Here is an 18,723-nt window from a genome sequence, read left to right as displayed (position 1 = left end):
AATATTCTTTACATTCAATTGTATATTGTGCCAACTGTTTCATTTGTTGAGCATGTTGAGAATTTCCTGTAGGTACTAAAATAAGAAATTGACAAGCAATATGTTACAATTGATGTTTTGGGTTATGTGTCCAATATTATTTTGTTGAATATCGTCATTAGTGTCATTAATTGGGGGAAAAAAAATGGTGAAAATGTTTGTCAGAGCTCTAAATGGTTGAAATAAAGAATGTACCTATAGAATAAGTCTGAGTGATTGGTAGTTGACTAAATATAACATACTAGTTTTAAATTAATGCACAATCTATGATGAATATACACTGACAAGCATATGTCTGAGTACTGCTATGTTAGACACACCTTATTCTGAGATGTTTGTGCTCTTGAAATTGTTTATTTGTAAGTAAATGAAACTTGTAGTGAAGTTACATAACAATGATAGAATTTATGTTTTAAAAGTATCTTACAGCTCTTCTATGAAAGCATTCAAAGCAAACCTTTGATCAACTTGCTTGCTGTGTTTGCTTGGATGTTTGTAAACAAAAGGGTAGGTGGAGTTTCAGTCTGTTTAATATATACTGGTATTTGATTGGACAATGAAAATTGACATACAATGTGAAACTTAACATTTAAATGACGTTAATGTTTATTGTCCAATCAAATTCCAGTATATAGTAAACAGACTGAAATAGACTACCTACCTGTTGTTTACAAACATCCAAACAAACATAGCAAGCAAGTTGATCAAAGGTTTGCTTTGCATGCTTTATTAGAAAAGCTGTAATAAAAATAAGGAGATGTGGTGTGATAACCAATGAGACTGTCCACTGAGTCCAAATGATATACATATAAGGAGCTATAAGTCACTGTATAGCTTTCAACAACGAGCAAAACTCATACCATATAAATACTAAATATAACATACTAGTTTAAAATAAGTGCACAATCTATGATGAATATACACTGACAAGCATATGTCTGAGTACTGCTATGTTAGACACACCTACTTCTGAGATGTTTGTGCTCTTGAAATTGTTGATTTGTAAGTAAATGAAACTTGTAGTGAAGTTACATAACAATGATAGAATTTATGTTTTAAAAGTATCTTAATGAAAATAAGGAGATGTGGTGTGATAGCCAACAAGCATGTCAATCTGAGTCCAAATGATGTGCATGTAAGGAACTATATGCCACAGTATAGCCTTCAACAATGAGCAAAACCAATACCATATAGTCGGCTATAAAAGGCCCTGACATGAAAAAATGTGACTAATTCAAACAAGAAAACCAATGGGCTGGTTTACTTAAAAAATAGAAAAGAGAATTACAAATATGACAAGACAGCAGCCAATGACAACCACTGGATTATAGGCTGCTGGCTTGGGTTAGGCATATACAGAATGATGTTTGTGAGATCTCAATATCCTCCCCTTATCTGGGACAGTGTTTTTGTTTTAATTACATATTTGTGTAATGCATTTCAGGCTGCTTTTAATGCTGTAATGGAAATGTGGAACAAGAAACCTTTGAAAATTTATGGTGGCCGAATGTCTGAGTCCATGCTAGCAATACTTAGTCATATTATCAAAGGAGAGATCATAATCCAGGTAAAATATTGAAGAAATATACATGTAGGTAAAATAAGAAAGGACAATTGTTTTAAGGTTTCAAAGATAGAACACTCACTATGAAAGGAATAGTTTCTTTTTGTTTGCTCTAGGAAATTTCTAGATAACATTTTGCTTTCAATGGCTTTTGAAGTAAAATAATCAATAATAACATTATTTCTCCCTTTTAAAAATGTGCTGTTTACATAAAACAAAATTATAATTTAACTGTTAATTTATTAATTACCGTAAAACACTAGGAAGGTATAAAATGCTTATAAATAGAATTTCATGGAGTGTACATATTTTTTGAAACAAAGTTATCAAGGTCTTTTATTTAAGGAATATTTGGCCAAAGAAAAAGCAACAATTGAAGCACAACCAAGCAGTGCAACACCAGCTACCCCTGGGCCATCAACAGCAGCAGCAGCAGCACCAGCAGCACCAGCCCCTACTGAACAAGAACCCCAGGTTCATCAACTTTACTTACAGATGGTATGTAATGTGGTCAAATAGAATTCTTGATATTGGTTCTTTCTTCAAAACTCTTGATAGCTATTTTCATGACATTGTATAATGGATGTTACAATTTTGATGTCCTGTTGATTGGTTTAATAATTAGATGTCTTTTAAGAAGTAACTACATATGTTACTAAGAGTTTATTATTATTTGTTGGATGCCAATTTGTAGGCTTGTATGCAGACTCTTTTAAAATCAAATATTCACAAAATAGATTTTTTTCCTAATCCATGAAAGTAAATAAATCTACAGTATTAGAAATAATTTGTTTACATATAAATCTAGCTAAGTCTCCCGTTTCTAAATTTGCACACATAAATTATGTATTTGCCTTCAATATAGGTATATTCTATAAATTTTGTTGATTTAAGCATGCAATTTATATTTTCTCATGCATTGTGTATCTTCATCTGTGTCTTTTCATGTGACATATGTGATTGTTTACAATGCTATATTAATTTAGTGATTGGCATCGTTGGGTAGAAGTTTGTTGTAACTTTTACCCTGGTATTGTAGCTAGACATTTTTATTAAAAAGTAAACACTGTTAATTATTTACTTCTGGGTGCATTGTTCTCCCAAATTCAGTAAACCGCCTATTTATTGGCACAAATATTTTCATAAATAGCTGGAACCAAAATTGTTGGACCATGTCCAATATCTGGTAGAGAAAATAAGTGATCATTCACTGTGATTTCATGCCTTGTCACAAATATGGCTAGGACATCGCTCAAAAAAAGATATTGCTTGAAGGATATATCACTATGGAAATCTTCTTCAGTAGGTTAAGCATATACAGATGTAAGGTATATGTCATTGAGACAGCAACCCAACAACACAGTGTATCCTGTAAAGACACCAAGAGGTCAATATGTTTGTTCCTTTATATATTGATGATGTATGTTGAAAGATCTAAATCCATGTTCACTCAGATTTCAGATTTCAACATGGGAAACATTTCTGCAATACTAATTATATGTATTTTCCTTTCAGCTGATTGGCATGGGTTTTACTCCAGAACAAAGTGCGGAGGCCTTACTACATTGTAATAGTTTAGAACAGGCTACAGAATGGATAGTCAATCATCCCTCTACACCTGCTGCTGCTCCTCCAAGTGATGTAAATATTACATGTCTAGAAGTTGTAGACCTTCAAATTATTAATAGCCTAATAGTTGCGTCATTAAAAAGTGCTTAAACTCAAGGAACAAAAACATTAATAGCTTTGAAATTGAAAATAACAAATGCTTATGATTAAATGTTTCTTCAGAATAATTTTACTTTTGAGCACATTTTGGGATGCATTTAGAGGTACATAAATTAATGTATATATGAATATATATATATAAGTAGTAGCAAATCTGTTGAATACTTTATGAAGTTGTTGTTCTTCTTTACCACGGCTACATTTGTATTCTCTATACTTGCAGCCCTTTAGTAATTTACTTGAGATGTCTGAAGAAGATCAGATGATGACAGCCATTGCCATGTCTTTAGGACAAAACGCAGTGATGTCCACTGACAATGTAAATATTTCATGGTTAAGATATTTATCTTTATTTTTTTAATTTTTGTAGATTTTTTCCATTGCTTTATTTTATGGTTTTCTTCCTTTGTAATCTCTATGATGATTTTTATTGACAAGCATATATCAGATAAGCTTTTGTTGATATTTGAAGTCTGAGAGAAGATATTTATGGCAAAGTCTGATCATTCTACAAGTATCCTATTTTGAAAAATCTTTTTATGCTGAATCTACGATAAAAGAGGAGCATAATGTTTTATTTTTGTCTGTCAGTTAGTCCTTCCATCTGTATATCCTTTGGTTAGTCCATCTGGTATAAGGTGAATGCTTTGGTTTATTGTAGGTTGAAGATTTGGTTTTTAGTAGTTTGTGGTCATATCAACTTGAACCTTAGTACACATATCCATTATTGACTGAACTGTTATACTTGCCAAATTAGGGTTTTGACTGGGATTTCACTGTTTGCTGAACATCTTGGTAGAATTTCGCTGTTGCTACATTTAATGGTTTTCTTCTTTTGTATCTATTTAGGTTGTTCTCATTTTGGTATTTCATAAAAAATTTCACAAACTAGAGAAAAGGTCATATAAATTTTTTAGTTCATCTCTTACAATATTAAGCAAAAGCTATTTCTCACCTAATGTTTTTTTTACAAATACAGTCCGATCTGTTGGTATATATATATATATAGATTCTACCACTGCATCGAGTGTTATACGATACAGTTAAATTTTCAAATTTAACTGTCGAGAGTGGATAAATATCGTATTACACGAGATTTGGTGGTGGAATCTGTTTCTCTAATGATTTTCAAACAATGCGCAGGCAAACTTATTCCTTCTTTGCGACTGATCTGCAAAAAGATGTGTTCTTTCTATGTGACGTCATCAGGCATGGTCGCCTTTTTTCATGCCGTCACAATAGGAAATTCAGAGGAAAACAAGAAAATTTGACGTCATAATCGGATTTTAACCAATGAAGAACTAAGATCAAACGAACCACACATTGATTAAATTTTTTTATACAATGGGTGCAGAAAGGGATAAATTGACAAAGAATTAGAGAAATATATATATATGTTTGTAACTATAATATATAAATTTAAAAATCGGTCTGTTCATCAGTAATTTGTACTTTCTTGGTATTGTCTTTTCTATGATGATTTTTATTGACAAGCATATATCAGATTATCTGTTGTTGATATTTGAAGTGTGAGAGAAGATATTTATGGCATAGTCTGATCATTCTGCAAGTAAACTATTTTGAAACCTTTTTATGCACCCCTATGATAGAAGAGGATCTTTTTTTTTCCTATCAGTCGTTCATCTGTCTGTAAGTCCTGGCATCTTGTAACAGGTGAAAGTTTTGGTTTAAAGTACAATGTAGGTTAAAGATTTGGTTTAGGGTATTTGGTAGTCACATCAACTTGAAACTTAGTACACACACATGTCCATTATTTGTCTGCACTGTTTGATATATACATGCCAAATTAAGGTTTTGACCAGGATTTCACAGTTTATTGAACATCTTTGTAGAACTTTACTGTTACTTTATTTAATGTTTTTTGTATCTGTTTAAGGTGTTCTCATTTGGTGTTGGAAGAAATGACAATACCAAAAATTTCGCACACTCCCAAGTTTGTTTGAGTTCATCTCTTACGAAATTAAGCAAAAGCTAAGTCTCCCCTAATGTTGTTTACAAATACAGACAAATAGTATATTGTCGAGCCTGCGACTTTTGTCGCAGAAAGCTCGACATAGGGATAGCGATCCGGCGGCGGCGGCGTTAGCTAACTTCTTAAAAGCTTTATATTTTAGAAGATGGAAGACCTGGATGCTTCATACTTTGTATATTGATGCCTCATGTTACGAAGTTTCCGTCAGTCACATGTCCAATGTCCTTGACCTCATTTTCATGGTTCAGTGACTACTTGAAAAAAAAGTTCAGATTTTTTGTAATGTTAAATTCTCTCTTTTTATAAGTAATAGGATAACTATATTTGGTATGTGCGTACCTTGCAAGGTCCTCATGCCCGTCAGACAGTTTTCACTTGACCTTGACCTCATTTCATGGATCAGTGAACAAGGTTAAGTTTTGGTGGTCAAGTCCATATCTCAGATACTATAAGCAATAGGTCTAGTATATTCGGTGTATGGAAGGACTGTAAAGTGTACATGTCCAACTGGCAGGTGTCATCTGACCTTGACCTCATTTTCATGGTTCAGTGGTTATAGTTAAGTTTTTGTGTTTTGGTCTGTTTTTCTTATACTGTATGCAATAGGTCTACTATATTTGGTGTATGGAATGATTGTAAGGTGTACATGTCTAGCTGGCAGGTGTCATCTGACCTTGACCTCATTTTCATGGTTCAGTGGTCAAAGTTAAGTTTTTGAGTTTTGGTATTTTTTTCTAATACTGCATGCAATAGGTCAGCTATATTTGGTGTATGGAATGATTGTAAGGTGTACATGTCTAGCTGGCAGGTGTCATCTTACCTTGACCTCATTTTCATGGTTCAGTGGTCAAAGTTAAGTTTTTGAGTTTTGGTCTTTTTTTCTAATACTATATGCAATAGTTCAACTATATTTGGTGTATGGAAATATTTTATGATCTATATGTCAGTCACGCAGGTTTTATTTGACCTTGACCTCATTTTCAAGGTTCATTGCTCAGTGTTAAGTTTTTGTGTTTTCGTCTGTTTTTCTTAAACTATAAGCAATAGGTCAACTATATTTGTTGTATGGAAGAATTGTTAGCTGTACATGCCTGCCTAGCATGGTTCATCTGACCTTGACCTCATTTTCATGGTTCATTGGTCAATGTTTAGTTTACTTGGTTAATGTTAAGTTTATGTGACAGTTGTAATAAAGCTTTATATTTAGGACTATCAACATAATATCAATGATTAGTAAAGAAGGCGAGACATTTCAGCGTGTGCACTCTTGTTTATATATATATAAAAAAAATAATGTGTGTGTGAACGATAAGATTTAGAGCTCAGTCTGTTCATCAGTAACATAGAATACTTTCTTGGTATTGTCTTTTCTGTGATGATTTTTATTGACAAGCATATATCAGATTATTTGTTGTTGATATTTGAAGTCTGAGAGAAGATATTTATCGCAGAGTCTGATCATTCTACAAGTATGCTATATAAAAAACTTTTTATACAGGATTTTGTTCTAAGATGTACATAAATAATTTGTCAGTTTTTCGGTGTCAGTTTAATCTGTCTTTGTGCAATTGTTTAAGGATAATTATAGTTCTTTCATGGTTTGAATCACTCAAAGCAATTGATATTTACAACTTATTCATTTATACAATCAAAATATTTCTTTTCAATGGCCAATCAACCTATTGCTTCATTTATTATTACCAATTTTATTGACCATTATATCCATAACTGCTGAATGATCAATCGTGAATCTTCATCATGCAAAATGATTTGGTGATATTTGTTTTTTCTTTCTGATGTTAATAGTTTTTGTGCTTCATTACTGCTTTCAAATTTCTTTTTTCAATGAAATGAAAACTATAAATGAGAAGCTGAGATGATGATTTGATTTGATTTTGATTTTTGGTGTTTAACGCCACTTTTAAGCTTCGCTTTTGGGCTATTTTGTGGCGGCCAGTTTTTATTGGTGGAGGAAGCCGGAGTGCCAGGAGAAAACCACTGACCTTCGATAGGAAAACTGACAATCCTAGTTAATTAAGATTGGAGTCGAATGACCCACACGAGCGGGGTTCGAACTCACAACCTCAGTGTTGACTGGCTAGTGATTACAGTAGTAACTACTTAGACCACTCGGCCACCGAGGCCCCTAAGATGATGATTTGGGGTTTCAAGTCTATATAATTGATGTGTATCACTAATATTTAGATTTATAGCTCAGTTTGTTTATCAGTACTGAACTTAGTAGACTTTCTTGGTATAATCTTTTCTATGATGATTTTTAAAGACAAGCATATATCAGATTATCTGTTGTTGATATTTGAAGTCTGAGAGAAGATATTTATGGCAGAGTCTGATCATTCTGCAGAAAACAATTTAAAAAGATAATTTTTATACCTAGGAATTGGTTCTAATATGTGATGTGCCTATTAAAATAATTTTTCAGTTGGTCAATGTTGGTCTATACTGTCAAATTGCAATTATAGTTCTTCAATTGTTTGAAATACTTCAAGAATTTGATGAATACAACATGTTCATTTATACAAACAAAATATTTTGACTGAAATATTTCTTTTTAAAGGCCAATCAACCTACAGCTGGTCAAGCAGCAACAGATGGTCCAGCAAAAGTTAAAGAAAAAGAAAAAGAAGAAATTGATGAGAAACAAGAAAAAGAAGAACCTTTGGATAAAGAAGCATTAGATAGCTTTACTAATTCGGTTGTAACAGGTAAGTTTGTTTAATTTTTACTGCTTAATCATATGATAGCGTAATGACTATTCTGTTCTATGATTTTGTATGGTAATGATAGTGGACAAAAACAAAATTTCATTAGTGTAAATGACTAGTGCTAAAAAAAAATCTCCCCAGACAAATGATTTGGTATATATTTGAAAATTGAAATCATGGTATTTTGCTGAAATAATGATGGATATAAATTTCATCAGCTGAAAGGACTATATTGTTTTGCTCAACAAGTGCTGATGGACACCTATTCACTATTCTTGCCAATATGATAAATATAAAAAAATATAAAGCCTCAGTACATTTTAGAAAAAAAGTAGATTTTGAAAATACATGACAAACATAAACAGTTGTATTTGTTTAATAGTTTAGTGGACAGCCAATGACAAAATTATCTCTACCTATATATACTTTCTGTGATGATTCATTATTGACAAGCATATGACAGAACTTAATTTGTTGATGCCTATAATCTGAGAAAAGTACTTTCGACAACTTAATGTTTTAATAGGGTTATGTAGTTCATCAAACCATAACTTGCACACACTAACTTAAATTTGTAAATGAAAAGGATTGTTTTGCATGGGAAAAGGGGGGTGGTTTGTATATACAGGAATCTTCCATAAATGCTCGTTGGGTAGTAAGAAATGTAAAAGAATTGAATGGAATTTTAAAAAACTTATTTTGTGGGTAATTCAAGTTTTATAAAAGTGACTCATGAACTGCACAAACAACATGGCACACTACAATACTGCACACAATAACGCCAAATAATGGAATAAAAATACTAATCCTTTTATATTATTTGAAAAAAATTCTGAAGTTCAGTAAGTTTTAGGATATTTAGTTATTTAATGTTTATACTTACTTTGTATTAATGTTTATTATATTTGTGAATTTACTTTTCTGTTGTAGGCTGTTTGACACTGTTAGATTCATTACCAGAAACCGTATACAGAGTTTGTGATTTATTTCTTGTGGTAACTCAAAGAAATGGAATAAAATGGCAAAAAGATGTGTTATCCACCATTGTCCAGGAGGTATGTTTTAGTTTAGATGTATATATTCAGTATTTATTTGATTGATAAATACATGAAAATAAAAAAGGAAAGCAATAAAGAAGCACAAAAAAATTAACAAATAGATATAAAGAAATCATTCACCAAGTCAGTTAAGAATGATCATGATGATTCTTCAGCAGTTATGGATATATTGATCATTAAGATTCATAATTATAAATGAAAAGAATTAAACATTAGCAAGACACAAAGCATCTAAAAGTTTGCATGTTTTAACACTACAAATTTAGCTATGAATGTCTATAACTAATAGAAAGTGGAAAAATACTACAAAAATGATACAGATATTTAAACACCATAAAGATGCATAGTCAGTTACCAAGAAGGCTTATAAATATTTTTATTTTTTCTCTCATCTCACTTGATTTATGTTTATACATGTATAAGATATAAGAAAATGTGTAACCATCATAGTTAAGTGTCTTAATGAATGTGAACAATTTTTTCCAGGTAAAGGACCTTAGTAAGCTAATTTTAAACACAACATCAAAGGAAGATAGACAAGCAAACATGGATAACTCATCTCGTTTTGCTGCAAGGCTTCATCTTTTCAGCCTGTTGTTTGAGGTAAAAGTTTGTTTTAAGGCATAATTTGTTTTTTGGATATATTATTACTATCATTATAATATAATATCCACCCACTCTAGGATTGGGGCTATAATTTCATCTTGCCTGTCTCTTGGTTCGTCCATCTGCTTGACAAAAAATACTTGACAGTAATGAGTTATATGTGAACACTAAGTTTCTGTCAGACACCTACTTACTGTTTTTCTGACATTTACAAATTGTCATATTATTTTAATTACCTACTGTTGCCATAGCATTTTATTATGCAAAAATTAATAGTTTACAAGATATTAAATGTCTGTGTTTTAAAGATTATATACAAACAATCCTGGTTGTGTTTAAAACTTTTTCTTGCATTGTGTATCTTCATTTGTGTCTTGTCATGTGACATATGTGATTGTTTACAATGCTATATTAATTTAGTGATTGGCATCGTTGGGTAGAAGTTTGTGGTAATTTCAACCCTGGTATTGTAGCTAGACATATTGAATTTTGATTTAAAAATTAATATAATGATTGGAGGGAGAAAAAACTTTTCTCCAGTCCAATTTTATAATTGGTTAGCAGCTTGACAATGATGAGTTGTAATGTGTGAGCACTCTATGGAGATGTGAGACAACTTCTTCCAGTAGCTGATACTTTTTACTTTCAATTTTTTACTCTGTTGAATGAACTTAAAATTTTGCAAGACAATTTCCCAAATACTTTTGGCAAGGGTGAATTGTAATATGTGAGCATTTTTTCAGTATTGTCAGAATCTTACTTCCTGTTTGCCAATACTTGAACTTCACTAGATTGATTGAACTTAAAATTTTCCGAACAAATTTCTCCCAAACTACTGAATAGAAGGACTTTCATATTTGGTCAGCAACTTGGCAGTGATAAGTTTTATCTTTTAGACATCAACTTTCTGTTATCCTATACACATACTGTTGTCAATATATAGTATTTTATAATGGTTTTGAATTTTTTTATTACACAATTGCTTACTGTTGTCATAGTATTTTATATTGGGTTTGACCAGATTTTAGAATGCCTTTGTTATAAAGAAAATATTCACATTGTGATGAAATCCTTTTCTTGCATTGTGTATCTTCATTTGTGTCTTGTCATGTGACATATGTGATTGTTTACAGTGCTATATTAATTTAGTGATTGGCATCGTTGGGTAGTAGTTTGTTGTAATTTCTATCCTGGTATTGTAGCTAGACAAATAGAATATTGATTTCAAATGTAATATCAATGACTGGAGAGATAAAAACTTTTTTTCTCAGTTGCAATTTCATACTTGGTCAGCATCTTGAAAGTGATTAGTTGTAACGTGTGAGCACTTTTCGGAGATGTCAGACAACTACTTCCTGTTTGATGATGCCCTGAATTTTTCACTTTGATGAAAGAACTGAAAATTTTCCACACATTTCTTTAATACAATTGATCAGAATGGCTTCATACATGTATTTTGGTCAGCAGCTCGACTGTGATGAGTTGTAAGGTGTGAGCATTTTTCAGTTCTGTAACAAGTTACAACCTTCCTATTTTCCAAAACTTAGAATTTGCCCTACAACAACATATTTGTTCTTGTATTTTTTGCAGTTGCAAAATACTGTCATAGTATTTAAAATGGGCTAGATATTTTTTATTACACAATTATATACTGTTGTCATAGTATTTTATAATGATTTGACAAGATGTTTGAATGCCTGTGTATACAAAAATTGATAGTTGTGATGAAATCCTTTTCTTGCATTGTGTATCTTCATTTGTGTCTTGTCATGTGACATATGTGATTGTTTACTATGCTATATTAATTTAGTGATTGGCATCGTTGGGTAGAAGTTTGTTGTAATTTCTATCCTGGTATTGTAGCTAGACAAATAGAATATAAAATATTGATTTCAAAAGTAAAACCTTTTTTCTCAGGTACAATTTTATCTTTGGTCAGCAAGTTGACAGTGATGTGTTGTAATGTGTGAGCACTTTTTTCGGAGATGTCAGACAGCTACATCCTGTTTGCCCATACTTTCAATTTTTCACTATGTTGAATGAAATTAAAATTGTCCTCGCACCTTACTTGCATAAAATTTATCAGAATGACCGGTATTTGATCAGAAGCTTGACAGTGATGAGTTGTAGGTGTGAGCACTTTTCAGATCTGTCTGACATCAACTTTCTGCTTTGCAATTCTTTGATTTACTGGAGTGGGAGTATGCTAAGTCTGACAAGACATGTGTTCTTGTTTTTCTGACAATTTCATACTGTTGTCATAGTATTTTATAATGCTTTGACAAGATATTTAATGTCTGTGTTTTAACGATTATATACAAACATTCATAGTTGTGATTAATTCCTTTCCTTGCATTGTGTATCTTCATTCGTGTCTTGTCATGTGACATATGTGATTGTTTACATTGCTATATTAATTTAGTGATTGGCATCGTTGGGTAGAAGTTTGTCGTAATTTCTATCCTGGTATTGTAGCTAGACATATTGAATATTGATTTCAAAAGTAATATAATGAATAGAGGGATAAAACTCTTCCAGGTACAATTTAATGTTTGGCCAGGAGCATGACAGTGATGAATTGTAACATGTGAGCACTTTTCTGAACTGTCAGACAACTACTTCCTGTTTGCAGATACTTTGAATTTTTCACTATGATAAAAGAATTAAAATTTTGTCCACTGATTTATCCAATACAACTTATCAGAATGGCTTCATGTTTGGTCAGAAGATTGACAGTGATGAGTATATTTCAGATCTGTAAGGCATCTACTTTCTGTTTTCCAATACTTTGAATTACAAGTGTGGGTATTCTAAGCCTGACAACACATGTGTTCTTGTTTTTCTAACAATAACATACTGTTGTCATATTGTTTAATAATGCTTTGACAAGATATTTTAATGCCTGTATTATAAAGATAATATACAAAATGCGATAGTTGTGTGATTAAATCTTTTTCTTGCATTGTGTATCTTCATTTGTGTCTTTTTATGTGACATATGTGATTGTTTACAATGCTATATTAATTTAGTGATTGGCATCGTTGGGTAGAAGTTTGTTGTAATTTCTATCCTGGTATTGTAGCTAGACAAATAGAATATTGATTTCAAAAGTAATATCATAATGATTGACGGGGTCAAAACTGAAAAAGAATAGAAAGGTTTGCCAAGATAAAAATTCATAATCTTATCATGAAGTCAGCTTTGACAAAGCTAAAGTGAATTTCAATGACAGCCAAGCCTAGAATTGATTTAAGTGTGCTTTACTTGAACCTCACAAATTGAATGCACCAAAGACATTTCTAGATGATCGCATTACTATATTTTTGCACTTTATATCTTCTGGCATGATGCATATGTAAAAAAAGATTTTGTGATAAAAATTCTATTTCTTCCACAGGAAATGATGATGCCATGTGCAGAAACCCTAGATACTTTCTATCTGACTGATATGTTAGTACAAGTTCTTAACAGCGAGCAGGAATTTCTATCAGCAAACAAAGAAATGATCACACCCAGGTAAACTAGTATTTTACATATTGTTACATATTCACAGTTTCTAATTTATTTTGTATGAGTAAGAAAATATGAATGAAAGGAGATACTGGTATGCATCAATGAGACAGCAACTCAACAACACAAAAAAGATAAAGACAACTAGTGTTTTAAAAGACTTAAGTTTTGGAATTTACCAACTTGTTTAATTGTTTGATTAAGTAAAAAAAGATGTTCAAAATAATCTCCTCGTTTTAAAGTACATGTACTGGTTGAATGTTAATATAAAAATGAGGAGATGTGGTATGATTGCCAATGAGACGACTATCCACCATAGTTAAAATGAAGTGGTAGTAAGCAATTATAGGCCACTGTACGTCCTTCAACAATAAGAAAAACCTACCCTGTTTAGGGGCTATAAAAGGAAAAATGTGAAACAAATAAAACAAAAGAAAAAAGTTTTGAAAAAAAAATTAGATCATTAAGAATGGTTATATGTGGTGTAAAGCTGGCTTTAAACATGGAATTTTTCATGCAGTTTTAATTTTCAGATTCTGTATTCGTCAGAATTTGAAATTATTTGCCCATAGATATCCAGCAATGTACAGAAAAACATGAATATTTTATTTTATATTTTAGATGGCTTGCTCCACTGCTTTTACTTCTTGACCTTTATGAAAAAGTATCTGTGATATCCAAGAGGAAAGCAGAGGCAGCAAAGCTTACGGTAAATATTATACACTGTAAATCAGCTTTTTGAATTGTTCATTTGGAACCTCTTACACTCCCAAATGACAAGAAAGCCAGAAGATTTATGTTTAACTAAATAATAATTATGTTATAAACCCACTCAATGAAACGGATGGTATATATGCAATCACCTTGTGTACCTATTGAGCTTGAAACTTTGTCATTGTCAAATAACAAGTGATGGTATATGTTAGGCAAATTCTGGTTGAAACAATGTGATACATATCATTCCTAGAGAGGTATGGAAAATGCATTATATTGCAGGAATACTGCCATTTCAATATGTATCAGAAGTTACTCTAGTGATTAGTGTTCAACCATCTTTCTATATTCTAATATTCCTTCAAAAGAATGCAGAAATGTGTAAACAGTGCACTTTACATATAGAAAATTTGACAAACCACACAGGTTTTAAGATATTCAGAGTTAATTGAATTTTACAAGCATTCAAAATTCAAAATGTGAAGACTGCTCATCTCTTGCAGTGCAATAAATATCACTTCAATTTTATTATCTGTATATATAGCACCTTTTTTTCAGCATCATTGAAAAATTCAATAGTTTGCTAGTAGAGGGTGCAAAATTAATAGCTGGTTATTCCTTAACTAGAAATACATTTCTTGTTAATTTATTCCCCAGCTTACATTTAAATGATCTTCATTAGGCAAAAAAATATGGGAAAAGATATTCTAATTTTGAGCTCAGGAGTCGGTTTCACAAAAAAACTTATGACTAAGATTGATTGTACATGTAAGTATACTGAATTGTTCATGACTTGCGATCAGTCGTAAGATTTTTGTGAAAACGACTCCTGGTTCTTATGTATGAGAATTTCCATATGCCATCATTTGATTATTTTATGGGCAAACTGGATCCCTACATGCTGAACTGACAAGGCTTGACATTTTTCAAGCTTATATCTATATTTTTATGTACATTCTTCAACCATTCCTACATAAATATGTCAATTTAATCATTTATCACATTTATCTTAGCCTTGATATTGCATTTTAACATGACTCACTGCCTCTTTCAAAGATAAAAAGAAGTCTATAAGAAGGAATCACCTATGGATGTACTTGGTATCTCAGTTTGAAATCTTTGAAGTGCCACCAGAACCTAGAGGATATGCACAAATTTTTCTGCAGTTGAATGGTTTCTTCAAAATTTTCTTCCTGTCTATATATATATAGCTGGATTTTGGGTTGTTATTTTTACAAAGAAAATGGTGCATAACCAAATAAAGAATTTTTACATCATATCTTCTGTTTTGCCCCTAAAAAGTCCTTGCTTACCTTAATGTTGTACTGTCAAGAAAATAAGAGTTTTAGAAGTTTGCTGCAAGATTTGATTGCTATTGACTGTAAGCTGTTGTTTCAATTTAAGGTGATAAATAGTTTGACTGTTTCTCAATGCACCTCTTTTTCAACACATTTGTACCTTTGCAAATGATGGTAGTAAAAGGTGCTACATAAATGTGGTGTTTATTCCTCAGTTAGAAGTCATTTCTTTCTGATTTATTCCACATCCTACATTCACTATTATTTGTCTTTATTGGTGGTCTATAAGTGTGCTGACCTTTTTAAAGAGTGAGTAAAGTTATTGATTTCAATACTAGCTGGGTCAAATTAAAGAGTTTACAGTTGGTATTTGCTACTTCTGCACTTAGCACAATGTTTAATTTCAAAATAACCCACTTCCCCTTTCTAAGATTAAAAGGGGCCTCGGTGGCTGTGTGGTCTAAGTAGTTGAAATACTGAATAATTAGCCTGTCAACACTGTGGTTGAGAGTTCAAATCCTGCACATGGCATGTGCACTCGACTCCATTCAAAATTGACCAGGATACCGAAGGTCGTGGTTCTCTTGGCACTCCTTTTTCCTCCACCAATAAACACTGAACACCACGAAATATCACAATAGTGCTGAAAGTGGAATTATACACCAATCAATCAATCAAACCAAGATTTAAAGAATCTTATAAAAATAAATTCTTTATTGATGCACCCTGCAGTCTTGTTTGAAACCTTGGAAGAATCACCCGTTCCTAGAAGATATATGCAAATTGTTATGGAGCTTATGATTCTTCAAAATTGTATTCCCACCTACCTGATTGTTTGGTTGTATACTTGTATATACAACAAAAAATTATATTGTTCACAATGCACCTCTTTTTCAACACATTTGTACCTTTGCAAATGATGGTAGTAAAAGGTGCTACATAAATGTGATGTTTATTCCTCAGTTAGAAGTCATTTCTTTCTGATTTATTCCACATCCTACAATCACTATTATTTATCTTAGTTTATATTGTATCAGTGTGCTGACTGTAGAATGAGAAAGGTAATTGGTTCCATTCCTGTTCATGTCAATTTAGAGACTTAATAGTTGGTATTGCAATTTCCTTATAAAGCACACTGCATTTAGGAGTTTAAAGACCAGTGAGCCACAAATCAGAATAATATCATATGTAGACAGGGCTTTCCTTTGGACTTACCTTGTAATCAACAGGAAAACCCTTTTAGAATTGTTCCAAGTAGGCAAATATTTGTTGAATGGGTTAGCTGTAAGCAGGGGAAATAACTAGAAATCATTCGACATCATGCATTGATGATTTTATATAATCACATGCAAGGTTTTGTTTTTGAGATTAATTTAAACCATGGGGAAGTCACTAAGCAGATATATAAATTTATTGAAATATATAAAAATTTTGATTAGTTATTAGGAAATATGAGTTCTGAAAGTGGATAAAACTATTGTAGTGTTGAGGCAAATAATTGGAAATTTTTCTTTACATTAATTTTTAACCCAATTTAATTTTATTTCAGCAAAATAGTCATACATGGAAATGGTTTGATGACAGCAGTGGTAGATGGTGTAAATATAGTCTTCCTAATAACAAAACCATTGACGATGCTTATCAGTCTGGTGAAATCAATGTTAGGTAAGTTCATGGCTATAGTTCAGTTGTTGGACATGCTTAAATGGTTTTGTAATAGGTAATATTCTGTCAAGAAAGGTAGTGAACATCGTATCTCTTTTTTGTCATTTTCTATGATGGTATTTAGTAGATGATGATAAATCTGTACTGCTGTTTATTTTTTTCTCGATAAATTATCTCAAAATTGTTTAGGTTCATCAGGTTGAAATAATGATATAATACAAGTATTTGGCAGCTAGGAAAGGTTTATGATGGGTCAATCAGTATAAATATAAATACAGCAGATAATAATATAGAATATGAACTAAGTCCATGTTGATATTAGATAAATCAGTCTTTAAATGTATTTGTTTTAGACACAACATCAGCAAGAAATTAGATAATCGAAAACATTTATAAAAAGCTTCACTGCAAACATCTAAAAACAAAATAAGAATTTGAAAATTTTTTTTTTAATAAAGAAAGCCCAGATTAAAAAAAACAAATTACGAGTTTAAGAAAGATAATGTTTGTATAATGGTTCTTCAGATTTGCTATAATTACATGTATAAAAGATGCTTAGAAAATATAAGATTGTTGAGGAATTCATGATTTAGATGAAATACTGCATACTACAGTAAAAAAATACCATTTTAAGTTCAACATCATCTTTTTAACAGGTTCTCAGCTGGAAGAAGAAGGTACACAATCCATTTTAATACCATGGTTCAGGTAGGATTTCTTTATATCATTTGTTTAGTACAAGTGCTTTAATTAAATATGTCTGTTTATTTGTCACAGGTCGTTGGTTCTCTCCGGGCACTGCGGCTTCCTCCACCAATAAAGATTGACCACCACGGAATAGCACAATAGTGTTGAAAGTGGCGTTAAACACCAATCATCAATCAATTATTTTTCACAGTAGAAGAGGTTAAGCGAACAATAATCAATGAATTGTTATAATAAATAATTATTTCAAATGAGAACAAATTTTGTATACGGATGATTTTAGTATAAAATTCAGAAAGATTATGCTCAAATTTTGTATATTTTTGTAGATTAACGAAGAGACTGGTAATAGACGACCAATAATGTTGAATCTTTCCTCACTTGAGGAGAAGCAACAAGCGAAAGAGGAACAGAAAGTTGCTAATAATCTCGATATATTGTCAGTTGAATCCGCTTCTGGTATGTAGTTTGGGTAGTACAGCTGTTGGAGTTAACAACTCCAAATTCTTTCTACAGATAACTTCAGAATCATTCATTTAATCCTTTTCAAATTACAGTATGTTGTGTGTCATGATTAAATGGAGGTCAAGTTTTGAGTTTGCATTTTCATGATTTCTGAAATTGTTTTCTATTTATGATATCAGTATCATATTTGGTATTACCGTAGAAAGGCTTGTATAGTCCGCGGTTTTATTCTCCAAAATTGGACCTTCCAGACGGGGTGCGGACTATAGAGTACAATAAGCAAGAAATAAGAGAAAAATTTCAATTTCGCGGTCGAGGTGGTTTGTTTACGTTCCGCCATCTTTGTTATTTCTATTGTAGAGGGCGCTCTTATCATTTTTCAAACTAATAATTTTAACTCATCCATATTAATAAGTTATTTCTATTCAATATCAAATTAATACTGATAAATATAAAAACTAAACCTTTCATTACAAATTTCTCGTTTCTTTTCAATGCATTGGTTGAAATAAACTGGTATCTGCTCGATTGAAACGATACAAACATAGTGAAAAAGACAACCGTAAACCAGCTTAGAATTTGTAAACTACAAAACGAAATCGGTTATTGTTCGTTCCGTTTTGGTGTTTCATACTGACTAATATGGTTTGTA

General features: G+C 31.6%; 1 protein-coding gene across 5 annotated transcripts in view; it reads left to right on the top strand.

Moving 5' to 3' along the window:
• Positions 1 to 18,723, top strand: part of LOC127703943 (E3 ubiquitin-protein ligase HUWE1-like) — a 134,423-nt gene that overhangs the window by 28,336 nt on the left and 87,364 nt on the right. For all 5 annotated transcript variants that reach the window (XM_052207991.1, XM_052207997.1, XM_052207994.1 and 2 more), the window contains exons 31-42: positions 1,484 to 1,606; positions 1,949 to 2,101; positions 3,119 to 3,244; positions 3,555 to 3,650; positions 7,903 to 8,050; positions 8,981 to 9,105; positions 9,595 to 9,711; positions 13,112 to 13,230; positions 13,846 to 13,933; positions 16,786 to 16,901; positions 17,558 to 17,609; positions 17,936 to 18,065. In XM_052207991.1, coding sequence (XP_052063951.1) covers positions 1,484 to 1,606; positions 1,949 to 2,101; positions 3,119 to 3,244; positions 3,555 to 3,650; positions 7,903 to 8,050; positions 8,981 to 9,105; positions 9,595 to 9,711; positions 13,112 to 13,230; positions 13,846 to 13,933; positions 16,786 to 16,901; positions 17,558 to 17,609; positions 17,936 to 18,065 — 1,393 coding nt within the window. The remainder of the gene's footprint in view (positions 1 to 1,483; positions 1,607 to 1,948; positions 2,102 to 3,118; positions 3,245 to 3,554; positions 3,651 to 7,902; positions 8,051 to 8,980; positions 9,106 to 9,594; positions 9,712 to 13,111; positions 13,231 to 13,845; positions 13,934 to 16,785; positions 16,902 to 17,557; positions 17,610 to 17,935; positions 18,066 to 18,723) is intronic.

Source organism: Mytilus californianus, unplaced genomic scaffold, assembly GCF_021869535.1.
Source record: "Mytilus californianus isolate M0D057914Y unplaced genomic scaffold, xbMytCali1.0.p SCAF_1, whole genome shotgun sequence".
Taxonomy (NCBI): domain Eukaryota; kingdom Metazoa; phylum Mollusca; class Bivalvia; order Mytilida; family Mytilidae; genus Mytilus; species Mytilus californianus.
Note: the sequence above shows the minus strand (reverse complement) of the source record. Positions and strands in the feature narration are given on the sequence as shown.